The sequence below is a fragment of the Haliotis rubra genome, unplaced genomic scaffold (assembly GCF_003918875.1).
Source record: "Haliotis rubra isolate DU_JTF1 unplaced genomic scaffold, ASM391887v1 Scf59, whole genome shotgun sequence".
Taxonomy (NCBI): domain Eukaryota; kingdom Metazoa; phylum Mollusca; class Gastropoda; order Lepetellida; family Haliotidae; genus Haliotis; species Haliotis rubra.
In genome coordinates, this window is record NW_025767290.1 from 997,768 (window position 1) to 1,018,939 (window position 21,172).

A 21,172-nucleotide genomic window follows, 5' to 3' on the forward strand; every position below is an offset into this window, starting at 1 on the left:
TGTTTCTGAGACTTTCTGTTATACTTAATATAATTATTTCATTCTGTCAGCAAGTTATTATTGTTGGTTTAAGACCATGTCTTTCAAATTACGCATAACATGGACCACGGCCCTGTTCCTCAAAGCGATCGTAGCGCTAAGATGATCGTAACTCCCATACTTAACATAGACTTACGACAGTAAGCCAATGATAAACTATAGAGTTACGACGGGTCGTAACGTTACGAACGCTTTGTGGGTCGGGACCCAGAACATTATTCGGTATAACAGGGATTTTTTATCATTATGGAAAAAGGATTTACCACAGGCTGACTTCTTCTGGTTATAAACAGTTCTTCCTAACTGTAAATATTGCATTAACCATGTTTTCTGATACACTGGGTGTCCGTTAATTTATTATTATTCAATTATGCATGAGGATACTGACATGCATTATACCACTATACAATGTATTTATGTATTTCTCCAGGAAACAATTGTTAATATCAGCGAGTAAGTTGTGCAAACCGTTCCATTACTGTATTCAGGGCTGGAAATAACTTTAAAATTGCTAGTGTACTCCGGTACACTGGCACAAGTAAAATCACTTGCCCTGATAATTTGTCCACTATACTGGCCGATTTTCTTGTTGTTTTTTAAATAAACAACATACTTAACATTGGAAAGTCAACTGGACACCGGTACAGTGTGATATACAAATATGCTTGCCCGACAGAAAAAAACACTTGACTCGGGCGTCGGGCAATGGGTTATTTCCACCCCTGCTGTATGGCACCAGAACGTAGTTTTTTTGGACTTTTATGGCTTTAATCGAGGCAGGATTTTGCAATACTCTCCATATATGGTGATGGAGTTGGATAAATAAACACCAGTTCATATCCTGACAAAATAACAGTGGTTGTCCTTGATTATTTGATTTGCAGTCTAATTCTATTGCTTCATGTGTCTTCTACAAATCCATCTTTTAGTCGGCTTACATGAAGTTTTATTTTGTTGAATGCCACTGTGGCACAGGTAAAGTATGTACATGGGTGTACAAACACATGTGGATATAAAATTACTGTCCGTGGTGTATTCCCACACCATCACTCTCAAACGTGTGTGTCTACGCATTGCTAATGATGACATCACACGTGGTGTGAAGCATGACACAGTAGACCAATGTATCCCTGTCAAAAATTTAGCCGTCTGCTACGTTTACAAAAATACCTCCGAGTGAGTGAGTGAGTGAGTCGGGATTTACACAACGTTTAGCAATATTGTAACGATATTCTCTGAAGGAGACGCCGGAAACAGGCTTAAAAATAGTACGCCTGTGGGGAATCGAACTCCGACCTTCAACGTGATGAGAGAATGTTTTAACCACTAGGCGGACCACATCTCCGAGTATGATAGTTAGTCCTGAGACTCCAATGGCAGACACAATTCCTTCTTGTGCAACATTGATGGATACTCCCGCCGTGTAATACTGTCAGTTACAGATTGGCACTTCGTCAAGGCGATATTATGTTGCATGACTGATGGAAGTGCCTGGCAAAGATATGGCTTGTTCTAAAACAAGACGACTCCGATAAGAAATGTCATCTCTGGTATGGTGATGTAATTTCTGTACTCATTTCAAAGATCATTTCGCCCTAGTAGTCATATCAACGAAGACATTTTGAAAGTTAGGTAAATACTTCAGGTAAACACTAGACCTGCATTTTCATGTGATACGGGAGAGACAGGATACAGTTACCTTTTCACGACCTTCTAGCGTCAACAATGAATTTAAAAACGCATTCCCACGACATTGCTTTACTACGAATGCCCAAGGGTGCCACGTTGGTGGTATAATTTACCTTTTGTAAATGGAAATATACCTCCGTTAGAATTATTTCATTTATCGTTCTGCAAATTTTGGGTTACTCGTTATGCAGTTCATATTCAATATTGTTTTGAAACAACGATTGCTATTTTCAAATTGCCACTTTTCTCTTTTTTTTTTTTTTTTTTTTTTGGGGGAGGGGCTGCTTGTTTTGTATTTATTTGTTGTTTTTTTTCGTGTGTGGTGTTTTTGGTTTTTATTTTGTTTATATTTTTTCTGTTTTTTAATTTATTATATTTCATTTTAATTTTATTCTTTTTAGTTTTAGTTTTATCTATTTTGGGGTTTTTTGGAGGGGGAGCATATTTCGTTTTTGTTTCAACCAAAACACTAGAAATGTTATAAATAGTCACATAACAGTATAGTTTATCAAAGTGAAGGTCATATAACGAGAAGCGCGTTCATGGGATTAAGGTTCAACTAAAGAAAGCATATCGTGATATGCATCGAACCGAATCGTATCGTTTCAAGATATCGCGATACGTATCGTATCGTGAAATTTCTGTATCGTCACAACTCTATTAATAACACATATTAATGGCCGTCGGTGAGTCCAGTCGGTATATATGGCATTATGTAGCGGTAACCAGTTGCATGGTCATTCTGTTAATGAACATTTATGTGTTGGTGATAAATAGCCCGTCAATCTGTCTAGTTCATGCTTATTAATGTCAGCTTAATGGAGGTTCTATTTACAATAATACTTATGTCTTGTGCATGCTCTCCTAATGTAGTGACTGGCATAGTTGTAAATAGTCCTTGATTTCATAATATACTCTTCAAAGAAAGTAGTGGAACCTGAACTTTTAATTTGGATAGGAAGTATAAGCGTTAACAAACTTTTCAAAGACAGCCATCTTATGAACGCACCACCATTTCTCTTTATCACAACCCCTAAACACAATGCATGGAATGCACGTGCAAAACGCAGTAGCCCCATACACGTGCATGGGGTGTCATTCGTGATTTTGACGGTTTTCAAGAAGGTCGATAAATCACTGTAGACCATTAATTTTGATAATCATCTTGCATCACCCAGTTGTAAGTGTTTAGCCGATGTTTTTTGTTTGAAAATGAAAATCGTACACATGCAAATTTCACGTCATACAGCAATCATCTTTCAAGAGCGTACAAACAACTAGTCATAAGGAAGTGCAATGGTAATGCACTCTCAAAGCATTTATTATTATCATATCAACAATCGTTCCCCAACTTTTCGTTTAGAGTATATATGCAGGGTTCAACATTTTTTAAAAAGCCACTTGCCACAGGGCAAGTGACTTTAAGAACGTAACTTGTCCTGACTAATTTTCCACTTGCCCTGATTTTATGACATAATCATGATGATGTAATTATGAAAGAATCAATCAATATGGTATTTGATGTTAATGTTTACTGGACTATTTATTGAAAAGTGATAAATAGCAAAGAAAGATAACTCTACTTTATTATCATTGCGAAATTTAATAGCTACAGTTTGAGCAGATATGAAATTAAATCCAAATTTATTTGCAGTTTGAAACCATAAGTGGAAATTATCTAGTAGCCCACGGACAAGTAAGATACCATTATTTGATTGCCCGAAATGAAAACTGACTTGTCCCGGGCATCGGGCGATGGGATTTGTGAACCCCTGATATGTCACATGTGTCAGCATATGTTTGGTGTCGTTCTTCACGCCCCATCCCTACCAGTGTCTGCTTTATGGGGGTTCTCTTTACAATAACCCAGTGTCTGCTTTATGGGGGTTCTCTTTACAATAACCCAGTGTCTGCTTTATGGGGGTTCTCTTTACAATAACCCAGTGTCAGCTTTATGGAGGTTCTCATTACAATAACACACATGTCTTGTATATGGTCTCCTGAAGTCGTGACCACGTCATCTGACCACAACAAAGCAACTCTTTGTGGAGAGTCTGGGTACATGTACAGCCACCACAACTCATACAAGGGAATCTCCTTATAGCAGAGGATCCTCATGAATATTGAAATACCATTGTAAATTTGCTTCTTGTAATACCGTACCAACGGTTCTCCAAAGGCCATGTGTAAATGAAAACATCACAACCAATAACAGAGCACTATTTCCTGTACTTGGAACCGGGCACATTAACGGTGGTAATACATTCTTAAACGAATTTGGAATTCGATGTTTACAAACGAGACACCAAAGAAAGTAGATACGCGAATGCTGTTTTCAGCTGAGTCAGCACTATCCCAGTTGCCATGGTGACGTATGGACAATAAACAACCAACCATCTGCAATAACATCCAATCAAAAGTGCAAAAGGCTGAATCTCCAATCATTTTTTGAGCACCAGCAAGTGGAAAAAAATCTTCACATTAGTTTTTGTAGGTGTTTTTTATTCAAAACAATAATATATAAGAAGAATTAGTGTACATACTGGTAATTGAGAGTCATTTAAAGTAGCGTGTGTCTGCAAGCGCAATTCCAGTCGTCCTCATTGGCCTTATTTAGATACAGATGTTACCCACAGTCATCTGTCTATATTTAGTCTCGTTCAAAGGAACTCCTCCTGTTGATTTACATTTTTTAGAACCCTAAAGCTTTCCTACTGGACAATCTCTACCAAAGTGTTCCCGTCTCAATGGCAAATTAGTTTGCTTTGTTTCATCTGAATAGATTTTATTCATATTACATCAGTCATTTTACCTAGAAATACATCTATAGAAATTGAAAACGAAACAATTTCAAGGAAAATTACCATTCTTTATGGCTTCCAAGTGCTATTTCCAGCTCCTTTATTGCCAGTTGGCTGGACCTCGTGGTAAAGTCTCTTGTTAACACAAATTACTGAAATTCGTATAACACAAGAGAATAACCTTTATTACAGACGGCTGTTGGTCTGTAGAATGACTTTAGCTTTTAGTAAAATTCTAAACGAACGTCTCCAAATTAAAATTTGAGACAACGGCCAAATTTAGAATTTCACACTTATAGCATAAGATTGGATATAAGATTCTCTGTGATCCAGTTCAAATAGAATATTTTTTCATTTGAAAATAGCTTTCATATTGTATATCTCTCGAGTATAAAAATAATTTAAATGAATATTAAATTACGTAACATGATATCATGTCTTAAATTTCAATTAGTTAATTGTCCGAAAAGGTATGTTTAATCATTTGAGGTAGCTAAAATCTCATGTGATATAGATACATGAAACAGCCATTTTACATTAAAATCTTTCTACAGCAAATAAGTACCGTAAGTAATGCCTTAAAATGTCAGAAGATTCGTGCCGCATGGACTCTCTGTTGTCGAACGGCTCTTCATGACGTCCGTGCCTGGCTAATGAGAAACATATGAATCAGCCACGAGATCATTACATTCACGCGTATAATCATGTCTCTCGCAGTGTCTTTATATAGTCTGAAATCCTAGAATCGTGACTCGTGTGAATCTCAAGCGATACTGGTAATACGGCGACAGTGTGTAACCAGCACAGAGCGCTCTTGATCGTGTTTACTTAAGAATACTTGGATACAGTGACTGCTGCACGATCATGTGGAGACATGGTCAGGTGACATTGTGCATAACACGGTTGTCAAACACTGTCACTCATAACTCAAACGCAAGATGTCAGACATCTAGTTTCAAATCGTTATTATTAGTTTGTATTACAAGGGTGTATGCACATTAAATGAAACACCGAGAACAAGTAGTGTTGGTCTAAGTTAACGCTCATCACGTACCGCACGTGCATTTGTTTCAGTGTTCCAACTACTGCGCTTACCCCCTTGTAATACAAACCAATAATATCGATTTGAATCTATGATCGTTTGTTAAATAACTTTTATCCTAAGATGAATAAAATTCTGAGATTCAAATGTTCAATTGGCAAGGTAAAATTACGAGGATTCGCAATCTTAATTTAAGTTTATTTGATTTACTTTTTTGTTTCAAGTGAAATTCATCGGTACGTTTTCACTGCAAACAGACTATAAATACTTATGTTTTATTAACACCTCTGCCATGTGTATTTAAAACTATTGCAGGTTTGGATATGTTTGACAGCTGCTAATAATTTTACATTGAAGTTCGTTATGTCATTTCTTGTTTGGTCATGCAAATATTGAACCGACGGTGCTAGAGAAAGTACCCATATAACCAACCAGTTCGTGGATTAAACTGCACATACGAGTCGTATAACTTACTTATACCATGACTACTACGACAAAAATGTATAAACGATAGATATTTGAGCAAAACAACAAGTAAAATGTAAAATAAGCGGCGAACTATTTTGTCTTGGCCGTACACTATAGTCCGTCAACTGAACTTTTGGCACCCTGTTTTTCACAATTTACCTTTTAACCAAAAATGCCTTCAAAATGTTTTTGTGCATACGCTCTTTATCTTATGACCTATCCAAGGTTTAAATTTCATAATTTTATGTCAGTTATTAAAGCTTCTTCTTAAGAAGCCATCTTATAAAAATATGAAAAATAGAAGTAGTTATACAAGGGAGTAAAATGATACGATGGAACAGCCAACAACATGGCGTGACACGCGTGCATCTTGTTTACATTGTTACACCTGCAAGCAAATCTACAGGGACTGTATAATCATCATAAATCCATTTTAAACAAGTAGATTCATTGAAGTCTTTAAAGACTGGTTGCTTGATCTCTTGTATCTATATCCAAATTTGAGCAACAGCTTGCATATGGTATGCTTTGATACAATGATGTCATTGTCTTCTTTTGAACAATATTTTCTTCAGTTTGCTTGACAATATGGACTCATTGGATTGATGTAACCGACGCATGACGTACCTCACAACCCTTCTATCGAATTCATCAAGCTTTGTTTTCTTTGCATGTTTTGAGACGGTCCCCGATTTAACTGCCATGTCATCGTCAGGCTCTGAAATAGTGTCATGGGAGATAACTCTTTGCAATATTCTTTTGCAGATCTCCGTGGCATTAAATGTCTTTTGGAGAAACATTCAATTAAAAAAAGAGAGTTTTTTTTCGCTTTGCCTCGCGCTTGAAAAAGTTGTAAACCGGTCATCTTTGTACAACATCGTTTTCCCTACAACCTGTGCATGTTGACGATCTTTGACATCACTTAAGCGTGCTAATGTAAATACCCGTGCATGTACATATCACACTGACACACATTTTACAGTGTTGCTGGCTTTCGTCAGGTGCGTTAACCCCTCGTAAAACTCTCCACAGTTTTACAATTATTATATGACAGGTTTAAACAATCGAGTCCTGGTATAAGTTTACTTAAACCACGATTGCATCTTTACACAGGTTTATATACAATGTTGTAATGATGTATTAACTCTTTCTACTGTCACACTATAGGTTACAGATGTTTTGGTTGGTTTGTTGGTTGGTTGGTTTGTTGGTTGTTTTACGCCGCACTCAGCAATATTCAAGCCATATGATAATCTGTAAATAATCGTGTCTGGACAAGACAATCCACTGATCATTCGCATGGGCATCGGTCTACGCAGGTGGGATGCGATGACATGTGTCAACCAAGTCAGCGAACCTGACCACCTTATCACGTTAGTCGCCCCTTACGACAACCATGGGTTGCTGAAGACCAATTCTAACCCGGATTTCACGGGTACAGTTGTTTAAGGTGACATTACAGAGTTGCCGCCTAAGTTGCTAGGATCCTTGTATAGTGGGTACGCATGATATATTCGAACTGATTTTGATATTTTGATTGTCAGCAATCCTTTTGAGCATCGCTTTCCTCCAACATCAACCTGACTTGTTCTATTAATCGAAATACCAAACTATCTTTAATGCAACTTAATTGCAATGTCCATCTCTTTACAGAGCCGCCCTGGACAGCGGACTTCTCAACATCCGCATCCACAGCCAAGAGAACAACTCCTGGGTTGGAGTTATTGAGGACCCTCGACTAAGCCGCGACTACGACGACATCGGAGCTCTGTACTACGTAGTTGCTGTCGTCCTCATCTACGGTCTGTCCATCGTCATGATGATCGCGTCCCACATTCGTAAAAATAAGCAAGACAATCAGCTAAGAACGTACCTCAAGGAGATGGTTCTTCTCAGGAAGAAGGTACGGAGAGAGAAGCTGTTTGACAAAATGTCTGCCTTTACATCAATCACAACCGGGTCCTTCAAAAAGAAGCCCACTGGTGATGGAAGTCCCAAACCTGGGAAGAAGTCGGAGACTGCTGAAGTTTCCAAAACTCCTTCTTCATCACAGGAACCAGCTGAAGAGAAGGAGGCTCTCAACAGCAGGAAGGAAAGTGACAACGATTCTGTGTTTCTGCTGCCCGGGGACTTCTGTATTGATATGAGTAGATTAGATATCCCTTCCCCAAAGCCAGACACTAAGACCCAAATTAACATCCAGATTCAGAAAGAAAAATCGAGTGTATCGTCTTGACCAATTTATTTCTTGAGTGCTTATGGCTTGAGAGTATTTTGTAGAGTTTCATACTGAACTATGCTTGTACGTTGCACGTGACATAGATATGTCTGACAGAAATATGAATGACGTGGATTGTGTGCAATGGTTCCAGATAAGTCATAATCAGAAAGGAGCCCGCTTAGTCAGACCCTTAACCAGCTGGTACTTAATGACGAGACCTTTGAAGGAAATTGTCTGATATGTACCTATGGTATTGTCTGTGTATTTTGATATTTAAGATATTGAACAACTTTGTTTATCAGAATGATGGTTTAAAGAATGCATACATAGCAAAACGTTATTCACGACGTGTTTGCAGAAAGAGCCTCCCTTGTTTGTTTTGGAGGTACCCTGTTTGTCAAAGTCATTAACAAAATCCTGCCTGTTGTTCATAGACTTGGGTGGCTAATGGTCTACGTATTACCAAGCCATCTTGCTTCCAGTAACGACGATACGTGCTTCAGTTGGATCTGTTAGTCTTCTTCCAAGGGTGCGAAACTTTTGTGAACATGTGCTCAATTGAATTTAAATGCAGAGATAGTAACAACGGAATATTGAGGAATCGTGCCTGCGACATAACGGTTGTTGTCGTCAACGGATCCTGAATATATGTCATTAATGTTTTGTCATTTGATTCTGATTTGGACTGTTGGTATTAGGCTGACAAACTGTTTCGTGTAACAGAGGGGTTATGAGCCATATTCAGTCAACACAAAAGTAATGTACTGTGAAAAACGACGCTTTGTCTCATAATTCATAATTTGTGCAATCGCTTCAACGTCATATTGAGTTAGACCGCCGCCATATAGCTGGAATAGTGCTGAGTGTAGCTTACAACTAAACCCTCTCATATTGAGTTGGTTCTTAGACAGGTGAGAAGTGACTTCAGTCGAATCTGCCACATTGGATCTTGTCCCAAATGAAAGAGGAAGGCAGAAACTGTGAAAGGGTGGAGAGATCTGCCTACAAATCCCTAAAACAGTTAAACGAACTGCCCATATTTATCTGTAGAAGATAAATAATAATCACTAGTCATAGAAAACACCACTCTCTGTACATATCACTGTCTTATGTATCGTGGTCCGGTTGTCTCGAAGTCATGTATGATGTCTGCTTACCGTCACGTGGCCTTCGACATTCTGAAACAACAACCCAATCTTAATATATATATAGTTTGTGTTCTTGGTAAATGATCATGTGATTGTTCGGGGCATTTTTCTCGTGTTTAAAAAGTAAATGAGCACACACAGGTTTATGAGATGTTGAAAGATTATGGTTTGACTGGCTTGGCTGTACACATGCTAATCATTGCACAGTGTTAAAGGTACTAAGGTGTTCTTGTACATCATTCAACAGCAAGAGTTTTATCAAATGACTTGTAAGCGGCTGATAGTAACCATTTTAATCGTCAAAATATAATATTTGAAATATAAATAAATAAAATAAATTTTCCTTCTCTTCTGACTTGACAGATTGCTGGTGCAAAATTATTTTTTATCATCCAAAATTGTTCCACAGGAGATATCGCTTGTGTGAGATCAAACGATATCTCGTTTTGACAGTAGATTTTGTACAATGCCCTGACAATGCTATGACATGAACTTGATGACGTCACAATGCTATGACATTGCTGCACTGCAAGTCTAATGGCAGTACCATGTTCAGAGATGTACATTTTTCATTGAAATTTAATGAAGAGTGATTTTGGATGATAAATAGAATCTCACCCTCATGTCTTCTTATATCAAATATATCAACACTCGTTGATAAAAGTAAAAATATCCTCGGCAAGCCTCGGATATTTGTAACTTTATCAACTCGTGTTGATATAATTGATATCAGAAGACACTTGGGTGAGATTCTCTATATACTAACTCATGGTATTCTGACAACCTGCAAACGATGACAGCGGGGCAGGACTACAACTCACAATTTCCGTTTCGATTTGTGTCACTATTGAAAAAGAGAATGTTTATCTCATCAGAAACGGGTCAACGTCGATTTTCAAAACATTTTAAAGAACAGAAAGATAAACTACTAGATAAAAACAGTAACAAATTCTGGGACCTTTACGAAGCATTTCACAACATACAACAATGTATTCTGTAGGTTTAAGTGTAATGTGTAATTTTCGTAGTTTTGTTCCGATGCAAATTGACCAATACTATAGTCTGTTTGCAGCGAAAACGTACCGATGAATGTCACGTTAAACCAAAAAGTAAAACAAATAAAGTGAAATTAAGACTGCGAATCCTCATGATTTTACCTTGCCAATTGAACATTTAAATCTCAGAATTTCATTCGACTTAGGATAAAAGTTGTTTAATAAACGATCATAGTTTCACATGACTATCATTGGTTTGTATTACAAGGGGGTATGCACATCAAATGAAACACCGAAAACGGCAAGAGTTGTTACAAGTTCACGCTCTTCACGTACCGCACGTGCATTTGTTTCACTGTTCCAACTACGGCGCTTACCCCCTTGTAAAACAAACCAATAATAACGATTTGAATCTATGATCGTTTGTTAAACAACTTTTATCCTAATTTGAATAAACTGAGATTTAAATGTTCAATTGGCAAGGTAAAATCATGAGGATTCGCAATCTAATTTTCACTTTATTAGATTTACTTTTTTGTTTAAAGTGAAATTCATCGGTACGTTTTCACTGCAAATAGACTATACTTCATGTTTCAGTATCTCTACATGTTTCTTGTGGACAAGCCATGTTAATATGACTACTATCATTGTACAATTCCGTTTGCGACACCAGGTGTCAAAAGCAAGCCTATCCTGCAACACTGTCATCATTCGATGTCCATAGAGACATCAGTATCTATGAATCGTCAGTGACAATTTTGTTTGAACAGCCTACTATGACATATGCCTTTAGATTTTATATTCCTTACACATTCCCTCAGCATACAATATGCCTTACCTGTACTAAAGGTATTTCGAAAGGCTAAATGAAACTTCATATGACAAATCTCGCATTCGAGTCAAGAAAAAAGTCCACTCCATACAGCTTCAGTGTAAACTGGCAGCAAGACACAAACAGATTGAAATAGTTCCTCATTTCCACTGTCTGGGAACGGTAATGTTTTTGCTTCAGTCACATTTACAAGGCTTTGTAGTGATCACAAGTGGCTGTGTACCGTCTAGTTATTAGATCAGCATGACGTTTCTTACGTCCGTCTATCACATATTCTTGGTCCACACAAGGAATCCAATTGTCGCATTGTAGACAGTAAGCCATACAATTACATGCAATAAAGGGAGCCTGAAACATGAGTTTGCTTTGAACTTACACTTTCTTTATTTACAAAACATACAAGGACAGTTACTCCTCAAATAGAGGTTGGGGTATTTAGACGATTCAGAAACCAGACACTTGTGTTATCAGAACGGCCGTGGTCGTCTCCAGATCACGCTGCCCTTGGCGCCAGACATGGCTCAGATAAGTCATGAGCCTGGTCACTTTCACTTCAAGAATGACATATTGCTTTAGGGACAATGGCGATAAACGGGATGAAGTATTTGGGAGAGCTGCTTCCTTCATTTAATATTTATATTTGAATGAGGACGTCGCATTCTCCAACAGCATGACTAGCATGTCGCTTAAAGAATACTGTTATTTATATTTGATAATTACTTAGTCAATATTCAATCATATGATAAATATAGATTTTGTATTCCTGATGTGAATTTAATATATTTGTATTGCCATCGTTGCTATGTATATGTTTACATGCGTTTATTAAAGAAATACGATATTTAATGGTAATGTCAATGGTTTATTTTATTTTTATTTTTTATTGCTAACCTGATATTGCTCAGTTACTGGACAGCTAGATGGAAAATAAGTCAACGGTTCAGGGTTTAAGTGAGCGATGGTGTGTGGTCTTGTGCATATAGCCTAGACCTGAGACTCCTGAGAGTTTCTAGGACTTCTGTCCTGTCCCGACGTGGGCGGGACACATATGGTTTCACCTTAGGTAAGGGAGTTTGTTTAAGTTCACCCAGCAAAACAGGGGTACCCGGTGGGATAGGTCACATGACTATTTACCTTCTAGCGCCTCAGATGCAGTTGCGGGGAGTTTGTTCAAGATTGGCTCTGTTCAACTAGCAGTGAATGGGCACCCGGAAGGATACGTCATATGACCTAACTTTCTAGCGCCTTAGAGGTAGCTTGGGGAGAGTTTTTCAAGATTGCCTCTGTTCTCCAAGCAAAAAAGGGGTACCCGGTGGGATCAGTCATATGACTATTAACTATCCAGTTCCCAGTTTGGGCCATCCGACTAATAATGTCCATAGTACTCAATTGTAAGCGTTCAGGGCATGCCCGTGCGGCTTATAAGGGGCTGATTCGGTCGCTATATAAGGGGCTGATTATTATTATATAAGGCAGCTTTAAGTAGCCTTCTTACGTCGTATCGACCGCCTCCGTGGTGTAGTGGTTATAGCGTCCGCCCGGAGTGTGGAAGGTCGTGGGTTCAATCCCCGACCGCGTCATACCAAAAGACGTTAAAATATGGTACTTGTTGGTCCCTGCCTGGCGCTCGGCATTAATGGGTACAAGGACTGGTCGGCTCGGGGTCAGTATAATGTGTCTGAGTGGGGTATTCATGCTTCACTGCGGTATGGTATCTCAGTGGGCTAGCACTATAAAACCAGCTTAAGTCTGGGCTAGTACAAGCAGCCGCACATACACATACACACGCATGCACGTCGTCATATGAGCGAAATATTCTCGAGCACGACGTAAAACCCAATTTCACCTCACCTCTTACGTCGTATCAAGATATGTCAACAAGAATCTGGAGGAAAGTCACACGCTGCTATCATAAACATTACACACTTTTGTGTAACACCAGAAGACACGTACAACACACACAGACCAGTAATCATTATAAAGAAATTCTGGGATTCCAACTCAAGGCCACCTAAACAATTATACACAGCAGGTGCCATACTTGATGTGACAGTCTAGTTTTTCTACGTCCTTATACCTTCACCTGATAATACCCTCACCGTTCTCCATCCTATCTTCGTTCAGAGTTCAGGCCATAGCCAGCCTGTGTTACGACTTGGTGAAATAGATCAGAGCTGATGTATGTTGTAACCAGGTTAATTGAGGACTAAATCCGCCATTTTGAATTTCTAATGAGGTACTCAATTAACCTGGGTACAACATATGTATCAAACAGGTTCAGTCTGTTTATCGTGATCAAACATAAATGTATTAACCAGGGACCTCCAGGCTGAGTGAGATGCTGCTGGGACAGGTGGTCAGATCAAAAGGTTATTTATGACCACCAAGCTATCGCACCCGAAGACCAGTATTGCAGTTCTACAATCAAATTTGTTTGTAAATTTAAAGAAAGTCAAAGACAATAACAAATCTGAGCCAGGCAATCAACAAGCGTGTGCAGTGAACTTTCAATTCACACCTACACCTTGCACGCCTGGCTGTTCTACCAGCAAGTGGTCCTTCCTCGTAAGATATAGCAAAAAGTGACAACAAAAAAATTAGCGTTTTATTCGGGTGTCCAAAGTTATGAGACAAATCATCAGAGTTGGTCTGTCGATTTCATGAGACTGTGCAAAATTTGGTTTTGTTGCAATTATTAGATTTTGTATTTGTGAGCAATTCATCGGTCTAAAATGAAGTCAAACGGACTATAGTGTTATTGGTTTTTGGAACGGGCAGCGTGCATTGTAATTTGCTTCTTTGTCACGGATTTTCTTTGCCACGGTGCTCACCGCAAGTCGTAACATGCACGTGCTTTTCGTGGCCATTGGGCTAAGGGAGAGCACTCGGGCCAAATTGTTGTGCATTAATCTCTCACAACCCAAATACAATACTTTTGCTAATTCGTTTCTACGCATCATTATTACTGAAAGTGGAACCAGCTACGAGATTTATTTAAGTATAAGTATTATTTGTTGATACCAGCTTCCGCAAAAAATAAGGTCTATACCTAGTCATGCAAATGTTATATTGTCATGCTACATCTAAAGAGAGTGAGATCCATTCTCATAATTTTTTCCTTTACTATAAGCAGAATATTCTCTGAGGATAGTCAAGACAGGGTCTCTAATTCAGATTGTGGACTGAAGTCCCCGTACTTCATCATAAGCTCAGTACCATACCTACGTGTGACGAGTCGACTACTAAAGAAACGTTTGGTCCGAGACATTAAAACTGAACCCCAATGTATTCTTTACTTTTCAAAAAAAGGAAAAACATAACCGAGATATCTGTTGCGAAAATGTTGTATTTTCAAACATGTTTAACTCGTCCACAAATAGAATTTTTACATCAGTTCATAGGAAGGAAATGTCTATACAACCAAGTGGATCATTTTAGATTTCGAAGACTTTGAGCTCGATGGTCCCGAAGTGGGGTCTTCTGGCTCTCAGTTCAATCTCTCTCAACCTGTTCCGAACAGTTTGACCAGATATCGTCCGAAGTCCAGGCACCCTGGCTGCTGTGCTCTCACCCGTGGCAGTACGATCACGCAAATGTAGTACCCGGATGTACCGATTTTGGGCTGCAGCGGTGACTCGAAGTCTGCCTGTACGGGGACGGTCATTTGTTATACCTGTTTGGTTGTAACGGGCTGTAAGCCGTGATATCGTTCTCAGACTAACATTCAGACGCCTGGCAACCGAAGATTGGTACTCGCCAGCGTGCATTCTTTCAAGGGCGAAGTTCCGTGTTGCAGCGTCAGGACGTGGCGCAGTGATTTGACCTTGAAACTCCTTCACAACGAATGCCGATTTTCTAAAGTAATCTGGATTTTTATACCCAGACAGTGCATGCTCATTGCTGCACAATTTTAACTGGAAGGTGATTTCTGTTGCGTTGTGGCGATGCCTTTTTAATCCTTGTAAGAAATCTCATCAAAATCAACATTTTCAGGTAAAGTCGATTTTTTACTTGTGCAATTGTGTAAAATTATGTAATCAACACTTTTGTTACATATTTTTACGATTGTTTGAAAGCAATAGGTAATTATTAGATTTTTAAAAATACAAAACGCCTATGCGTTTCGTTTTGGGGATAGTATGAAAAAAATCTATTTCCGAAACGTTTTTCCTTACTCACAATGTCACTCCTTCTACACAGCGGTCCTAATTTCAAATTGTCTAACAGGAATTTCCAGTTCATCGATCACTTGATTGTCTGGTTTCTTACAGGCCGTCGTTGCAAGGTACCGTTGTACAGCGTCACTCTAAAAATACCTCCATTTTTAGAAAAAACAATTGTGAATGGCTACCGGTAGGGCAGGGCATGTTCACCCTCTTCGCGAACACCCGGTGGCATAACTTGGGCATTCGGGGCGGTGGGGTAGACTAATGGTTTAAGCATTCGCTCAAATGGGTACAATGTGTTAAGCCCTCTTCTGGTGTCCCCCACCATGATATTGCTGGAATATGTCGACAAGCGGCGTAAAATTAAAGCCACTCACTCACTGATGTTCAGGGATCCAAACTGAACATTTCCTCGTTATTTCCTAAGTTAGACACTAAATGCCAATGAAATGTTCATAACACAAGGAGTCGAGAACAAGCATTTAATTAATGCTAATTTTGGATGACTTTCTCTAAGGAATCTGTCCTCGTCCCCCGCCGCCATACTCATTATCTGAACCCTTTTCTGTAGCGTTAATCAGTAATGGAACCATTGTCTTTGACAGTGTAGCAACGCCTGGTTGGGTTGGTAACGGCTCTTTATTGTCAACTTTCGGTCTACAGGTGATGTATACTTATCAATTCACCATGAGTCTAGTTTGATGTGAGGACCCAGTGCCTCGTGAAAGATGCATAATTCGTACCGATGGTACAATAAGCACCGACTCAGACATTAGACAGGAGGATCGGCCACGTGGTGGGTTCTGTAATTACATCCAGTCTGCATCTATGCGCATCACCTCACGTTCGGTCAACAGCTTCACAAGCTCGGGGGCATTAGAATCCAGTTCCTTTGATTGCATAGTGCAAGTCAGGATCTGTGGAAATAGCTAGGAAGACTTATAACATAATTAGATAGCAATGCGTCCGACACAATCACAGGTCTAAATATGACAAGTAATGAAGTCTCATATTCTCTGTTTCCATATAGTTGGTTGAGTTTTGTTTAACGCCGCGCCCAGCAGTATTCCAGATGTATAGTTATATGGTTAATATTCCAGTCTGAACCAGACAATCCCGTGATTAACAGCATGAACATCGATCCACGCAATTGGGATACGATGACACGTGACAACCAAATCAGAGCCTGACCACCCGATCCCGTTAGTCGCCTCTTACGACAAGCATGGGTTGCTAAAGACCGCTTCTAACCCGGATCGTCACGGGTATTTGCAGGGTGTATACCGGTTCAGTAGCACCTTGCGAACCTCACCAGCAAGAAAACAACTCATAACTGGCGTGCGGTTGTGGCATTTGATCTTCGAGATGTATATACATGATTTAACGTCAAGCCTAATCCTACGTTTAACTGTAACAGTCGAGGGCAAAACTGTACTATACTACATCATACATTGGGGTAGAACATATTTTACTTTCCAAATAATGGAGAGTGAAGCCATTGATCATCCAGTTGGAGAACTAAAGATTGAGGAGCTGCTAGGTAGCGGACCCTGCCACGACTGCATGGGCTGCTGACTGCATCAGTGTGTGTGTGTGTGTGTGTGTGTGTGTGTGTGTGTGTGTGTGTGTGTGTGTGTGTGTGTGTGTGTGTGTGTGTGTGTGTGTGTGTGAACATCATGTTAGTCTGTTGTGTGTAGTCAATGCATACCACTGTCCATTTGAGGCGTACAAATCAGTCCTATGTTTCTGACCTCCTTACGCTGACCACAGCAAAATAACAATTTGTGGAGAATCTTGTGTCACATTCCTTCGTGACTGTGAAATAGGTTTGCCTCTCATGTATTTCAAGAATGTTCTGGAAGTAATGCCTTGCTCGACACTCGACTAACGAGAATGGCGATATGTATATGCAAAGAATGTTGACACACAAGACACATAGTTCAGATCTATTTTAGTTCTTGCATTAGGTCATGCATTCATGAGGACAGGTTCCTTGACTGGCTCAGTGTTTACAAAAGAAGCACCGATTGGAGAAAGCGAATGAGGTAACTGTGTTCCAGTTTTAGGCGACTTCCGGTCACTAATCGAAAATGGACCATCTTCCGTGACACCCAGTCACCACGTTACTGGATGTGACAACCGGATTCTCTTCAACCCATTATCTACGATGACACATGATGGTTCAAATGTCCAAGACGGGATATACTGCCGGCATTTAGCACCAGCAAGTTGAAGACACATCTTATATTAGGTTAATTTAAACAGATATATGAGCTTGCCTTAACGTACATACTGATAGTGTTTCACCCTTTAAAGTAACACATATCTTCACATGCTGGTGATATCGTAATCAATGTCCATAATAAGATATGTGTATTGCCTTAAGTCTTTTGTCCCGGATGTGGAGAATACAGTTCAAAGAAACATGTCTTGGTGATGAAGCTTTAATGAGAACACTGAGGGTTTCCCCCAGGATTGCATGTCTCACTATCAAAGCATTCCAAATGGCAATTTGCTGTGAAGGTGGGGTTTCTTAAGAAGATATTGTATTAATGTCTTCAGGCATTTTACCACACATCTAAGACAAAGGAAACAAACCATTTCCATCTCAGTTACCACTTGTAATGAATTCAAACTGTTATTGCCAACCCTTTTACATCCGGTAGGCCTTTGTGGTGTTGAATCCTGTTGTCAGCACTGCAATTCGTCTAACAAACAAGACCAGCTTCTGTTACGGGCGGATATTTGTGGGTAAAGTTATTTCAAATGGCAACGGTATACACAAATAGTTCACATAGAAAATAATCACAGATCAAACGTCAAACAGATAAAATGGAAATATATTCCAGAGTCTCGTAAGTGGATCCGAATTGTTTATTCTTGTAAAATGTTTAGCTAAAATTATGAAATATTAATGTTATTTGAGATTCTTATGTGACCACTTATATTAATATCAAGTATTAAACGTCTTTCAGAGGTTCGGGGTCAAAATTAGAAATCGACAATTCCATTAAACATTGACCAACTGAGAATTGGCTTTCGATAGTCAAGTATTGCACCACAGGCATCCAAAGTCACTCATGGTGTAAATAGTGTCACGTTAACACCTCGTATGGCAACTGCAACCCCGTGCCTCCAGACATTCATTAACTCTGAATAATGGGTTCTGTAGTTCAAGATTCCACTATACCTTCATATTATTATCTTTCCACTGGTCCTGCTTCCTGTGTGCCACCATCCATTATGTGGCCTTTATGCTATTTTTCATGCTCATCCGTCTTTCCATTCTTCCTATTTATCTTATTTCCATTCCTTCCATATAGTGTCCATCCATATGTCCTTATTCCTGCTTCATCTTCCTTCCTCCCTCACTCCACCACCTCCTCCACTCACTTGGCTCACTCACCTCTCACCCGCCACCCCACTCCACTCACCGCTCACTCACTCCGCTCCACTCCACTTGCTCACCCACTCCGGCCCGCCACTCCACCCACTCACTCACTCCACTCCACTCCACTCACTCACTCACGCCACTCACCCACTCACCCACTCACCCACCCACCCACTCCACTCACCCACTCCCTCCCTCACTCCTGCCCACTCACCCACCCTCTCACCCACTCACCACCCGCTCACCCACTCACCCACTCTCACTCGCCACCCACCCACCCACTCACCCACCCACTCCCACCCACTCCACCCCACTCACTCACCCTCACTCCCACCCACCCCACTCACTCACTCACTCACTCACTCACTCACTTACATTTTATGGTGACCCATGCCTTCTGGTGTGTTGCACAGAGCAGCCGTTCAGGATCCACTATGCCTTACCTATCCGAATGGCATTTCGAAGGACTCAACGACGTCACATGACAGGTCTGTTAATCAGGTACATTAAGATAAGATTAAGATAAACGACCCTACTATACCTGCTCCAGCACAAACGGGCAGCACAGACTGAAATAGCTCTTCTTTCCTGTGAGAAATGAACCGTTTTTGCTTGGATCCCATTAAAAGGATCTATATTGATTACTGGTGACCGTGTACCGTCTAGTAATACAATCAGTATGACGTATCTACTGTCTGACTGATTGTAACTCTTGGTCAGTATCCTCTGTCCAGACAGGGAATCTGATTGTCACACTGTGTGTACGAAGCCCTCCAATATCATTCACTGAAGGGACATTTCCCAAAGAGATACGGTTTGTCTTCACCTTAGGTATACATTTTAGCCGTCCATTGAATTGGATAAGGTTCTGTATTCGAACGGCATATTAGATGGGCAATTACAAACGGAGGCCCGGTTGATTGGAGGATGCAGAAGCCAGGCACGTGTGTCAACAGAACAGTCGGTGTGGTGGTCGTCATCAGATCACGCTGCCATAGGCACCGGATATGGCTCAGATATGAATGTGGTCATTTTCGTTGGGTCACTTGAAGAAGGAAATATTTATTTTGGAGCAAATGACAGACGTATTAAAGGTAGTTCGGGAAGTAGTTTTCTTCATATAATAGCTTAAAACCGGAGAAAGCATAAGCCTGGAGCATGAGCTGAACACTGTATACAGTCCGTTTGAGTCAGAAACGGACCGATGAATTGCAAATTTTATCATTGTACAAAATTGCCACATAAATATAAATAGTACACATGTTTATCATTTACTAATATCCAACAGCTTTCTTATGTTTGAAAATTTTCCGGACTCCACCGAAAACGTTCTTTAAGAAACTATCATTAAAATTTTGACACAGTTCACTATTTGTTACGAGGGAGGAGTGCAGAGAAAGGGACAGCCAGGTGTGCGAGAAAGGATGGAGACGGCACAGCACAGGCTAATGAATCAATAACTTGGTGGGCACTTGTGCACGTGCTTCTCTAACACCTGGCTGTCCCTTTCTCTGCACTCATCCCTCGTAACAAATAGTGAACTGTGTCAAAATTTTAATGATAGTATCTTAAAGAACTTTTTTGGTGGAGTCCGGAACATTTTCAAATATAAGAAAGCTGTTGGGTATTAGTAAATGATAAACATGTGTACTATTTATATTTATGTGGCAGTTTTGTACAATGATAAAATTTGCAATTCATCGGTCCGTTTCTGACTCAAACGGACTGTAATTGCTATTTATATTGCTATTTTTTTATAATTGCTTCATCAATAAACAATTATGTGACCATAAAAAGGTTTTTTGTGTATTCCTGTTGTGAAGTTATCTTAATTGTATTGTCATTGTCGCTGACTTTATATTTACATATAAAGAAACATAATATTTAATTGTGATATCGATATTTCTTTCATTGTAACTTGACGTTATACAGCTGTTCACGCTGTTATACACGTTTTGTTCAGTAAAACTCAGTGATCATAATGAAGGGAACCCATATACTAACAATTCTAACATTGCAAGTTGCATCCTCGATGCTACACTTTACCTCTACTGTGTGTTTATAGTGACCACATGGTGATGTAGTTCCCTGGATGACCGGGGATCAGCGAGTTCCTGCAACTTGGACAATTGGACAGATCTGAAGGTAACTTGTGACCACCAAACTGTCCAATCTGACAGTTGGTATAAATCTATATCTTTATGATCACCCTTGGTCGCAGGAGACCTCAGAAGAAAGACAGCGATACACCCTTTAACGGCAATATCAGAACATTAGCGTCCAGGAACTATATTTCCCGTGCTGGTTGCAAGCAAGTAACATATGGGTGTTTTCCCTTTGTTGTCGTCACCGCTGTGTTCATCTCTCGCCACCCTCAAAC

At 39.7% G+C, this 21,172-nt stretch overlaps 1 protein-coding gene across 1 annotated transcript in view; it reads left to right on the forward strand.

Annotated features, from left to right (window-relative positions):
- The window catches only part of LOC124255046, a 28,139-nt gene extending 18,383 nt beyond the window's left edge, over nt 1–9,756 (forward strand). The window contains exon 2 of the mRNA XM_046688883.1: nt 7,693–9,756. Coding sequence (XP_046544839.1) covers nt 7,693–8,275 — 583 coding nt within the window. The 3' untranslated portion in view covers nt 8,276–9,756. The remainder of the gene's footprint in view (nt 1–7,692) is intronic.
- The last annotated feature ends 11,416 nt before the right edge of the window (nt 9,757–21,172 follow it).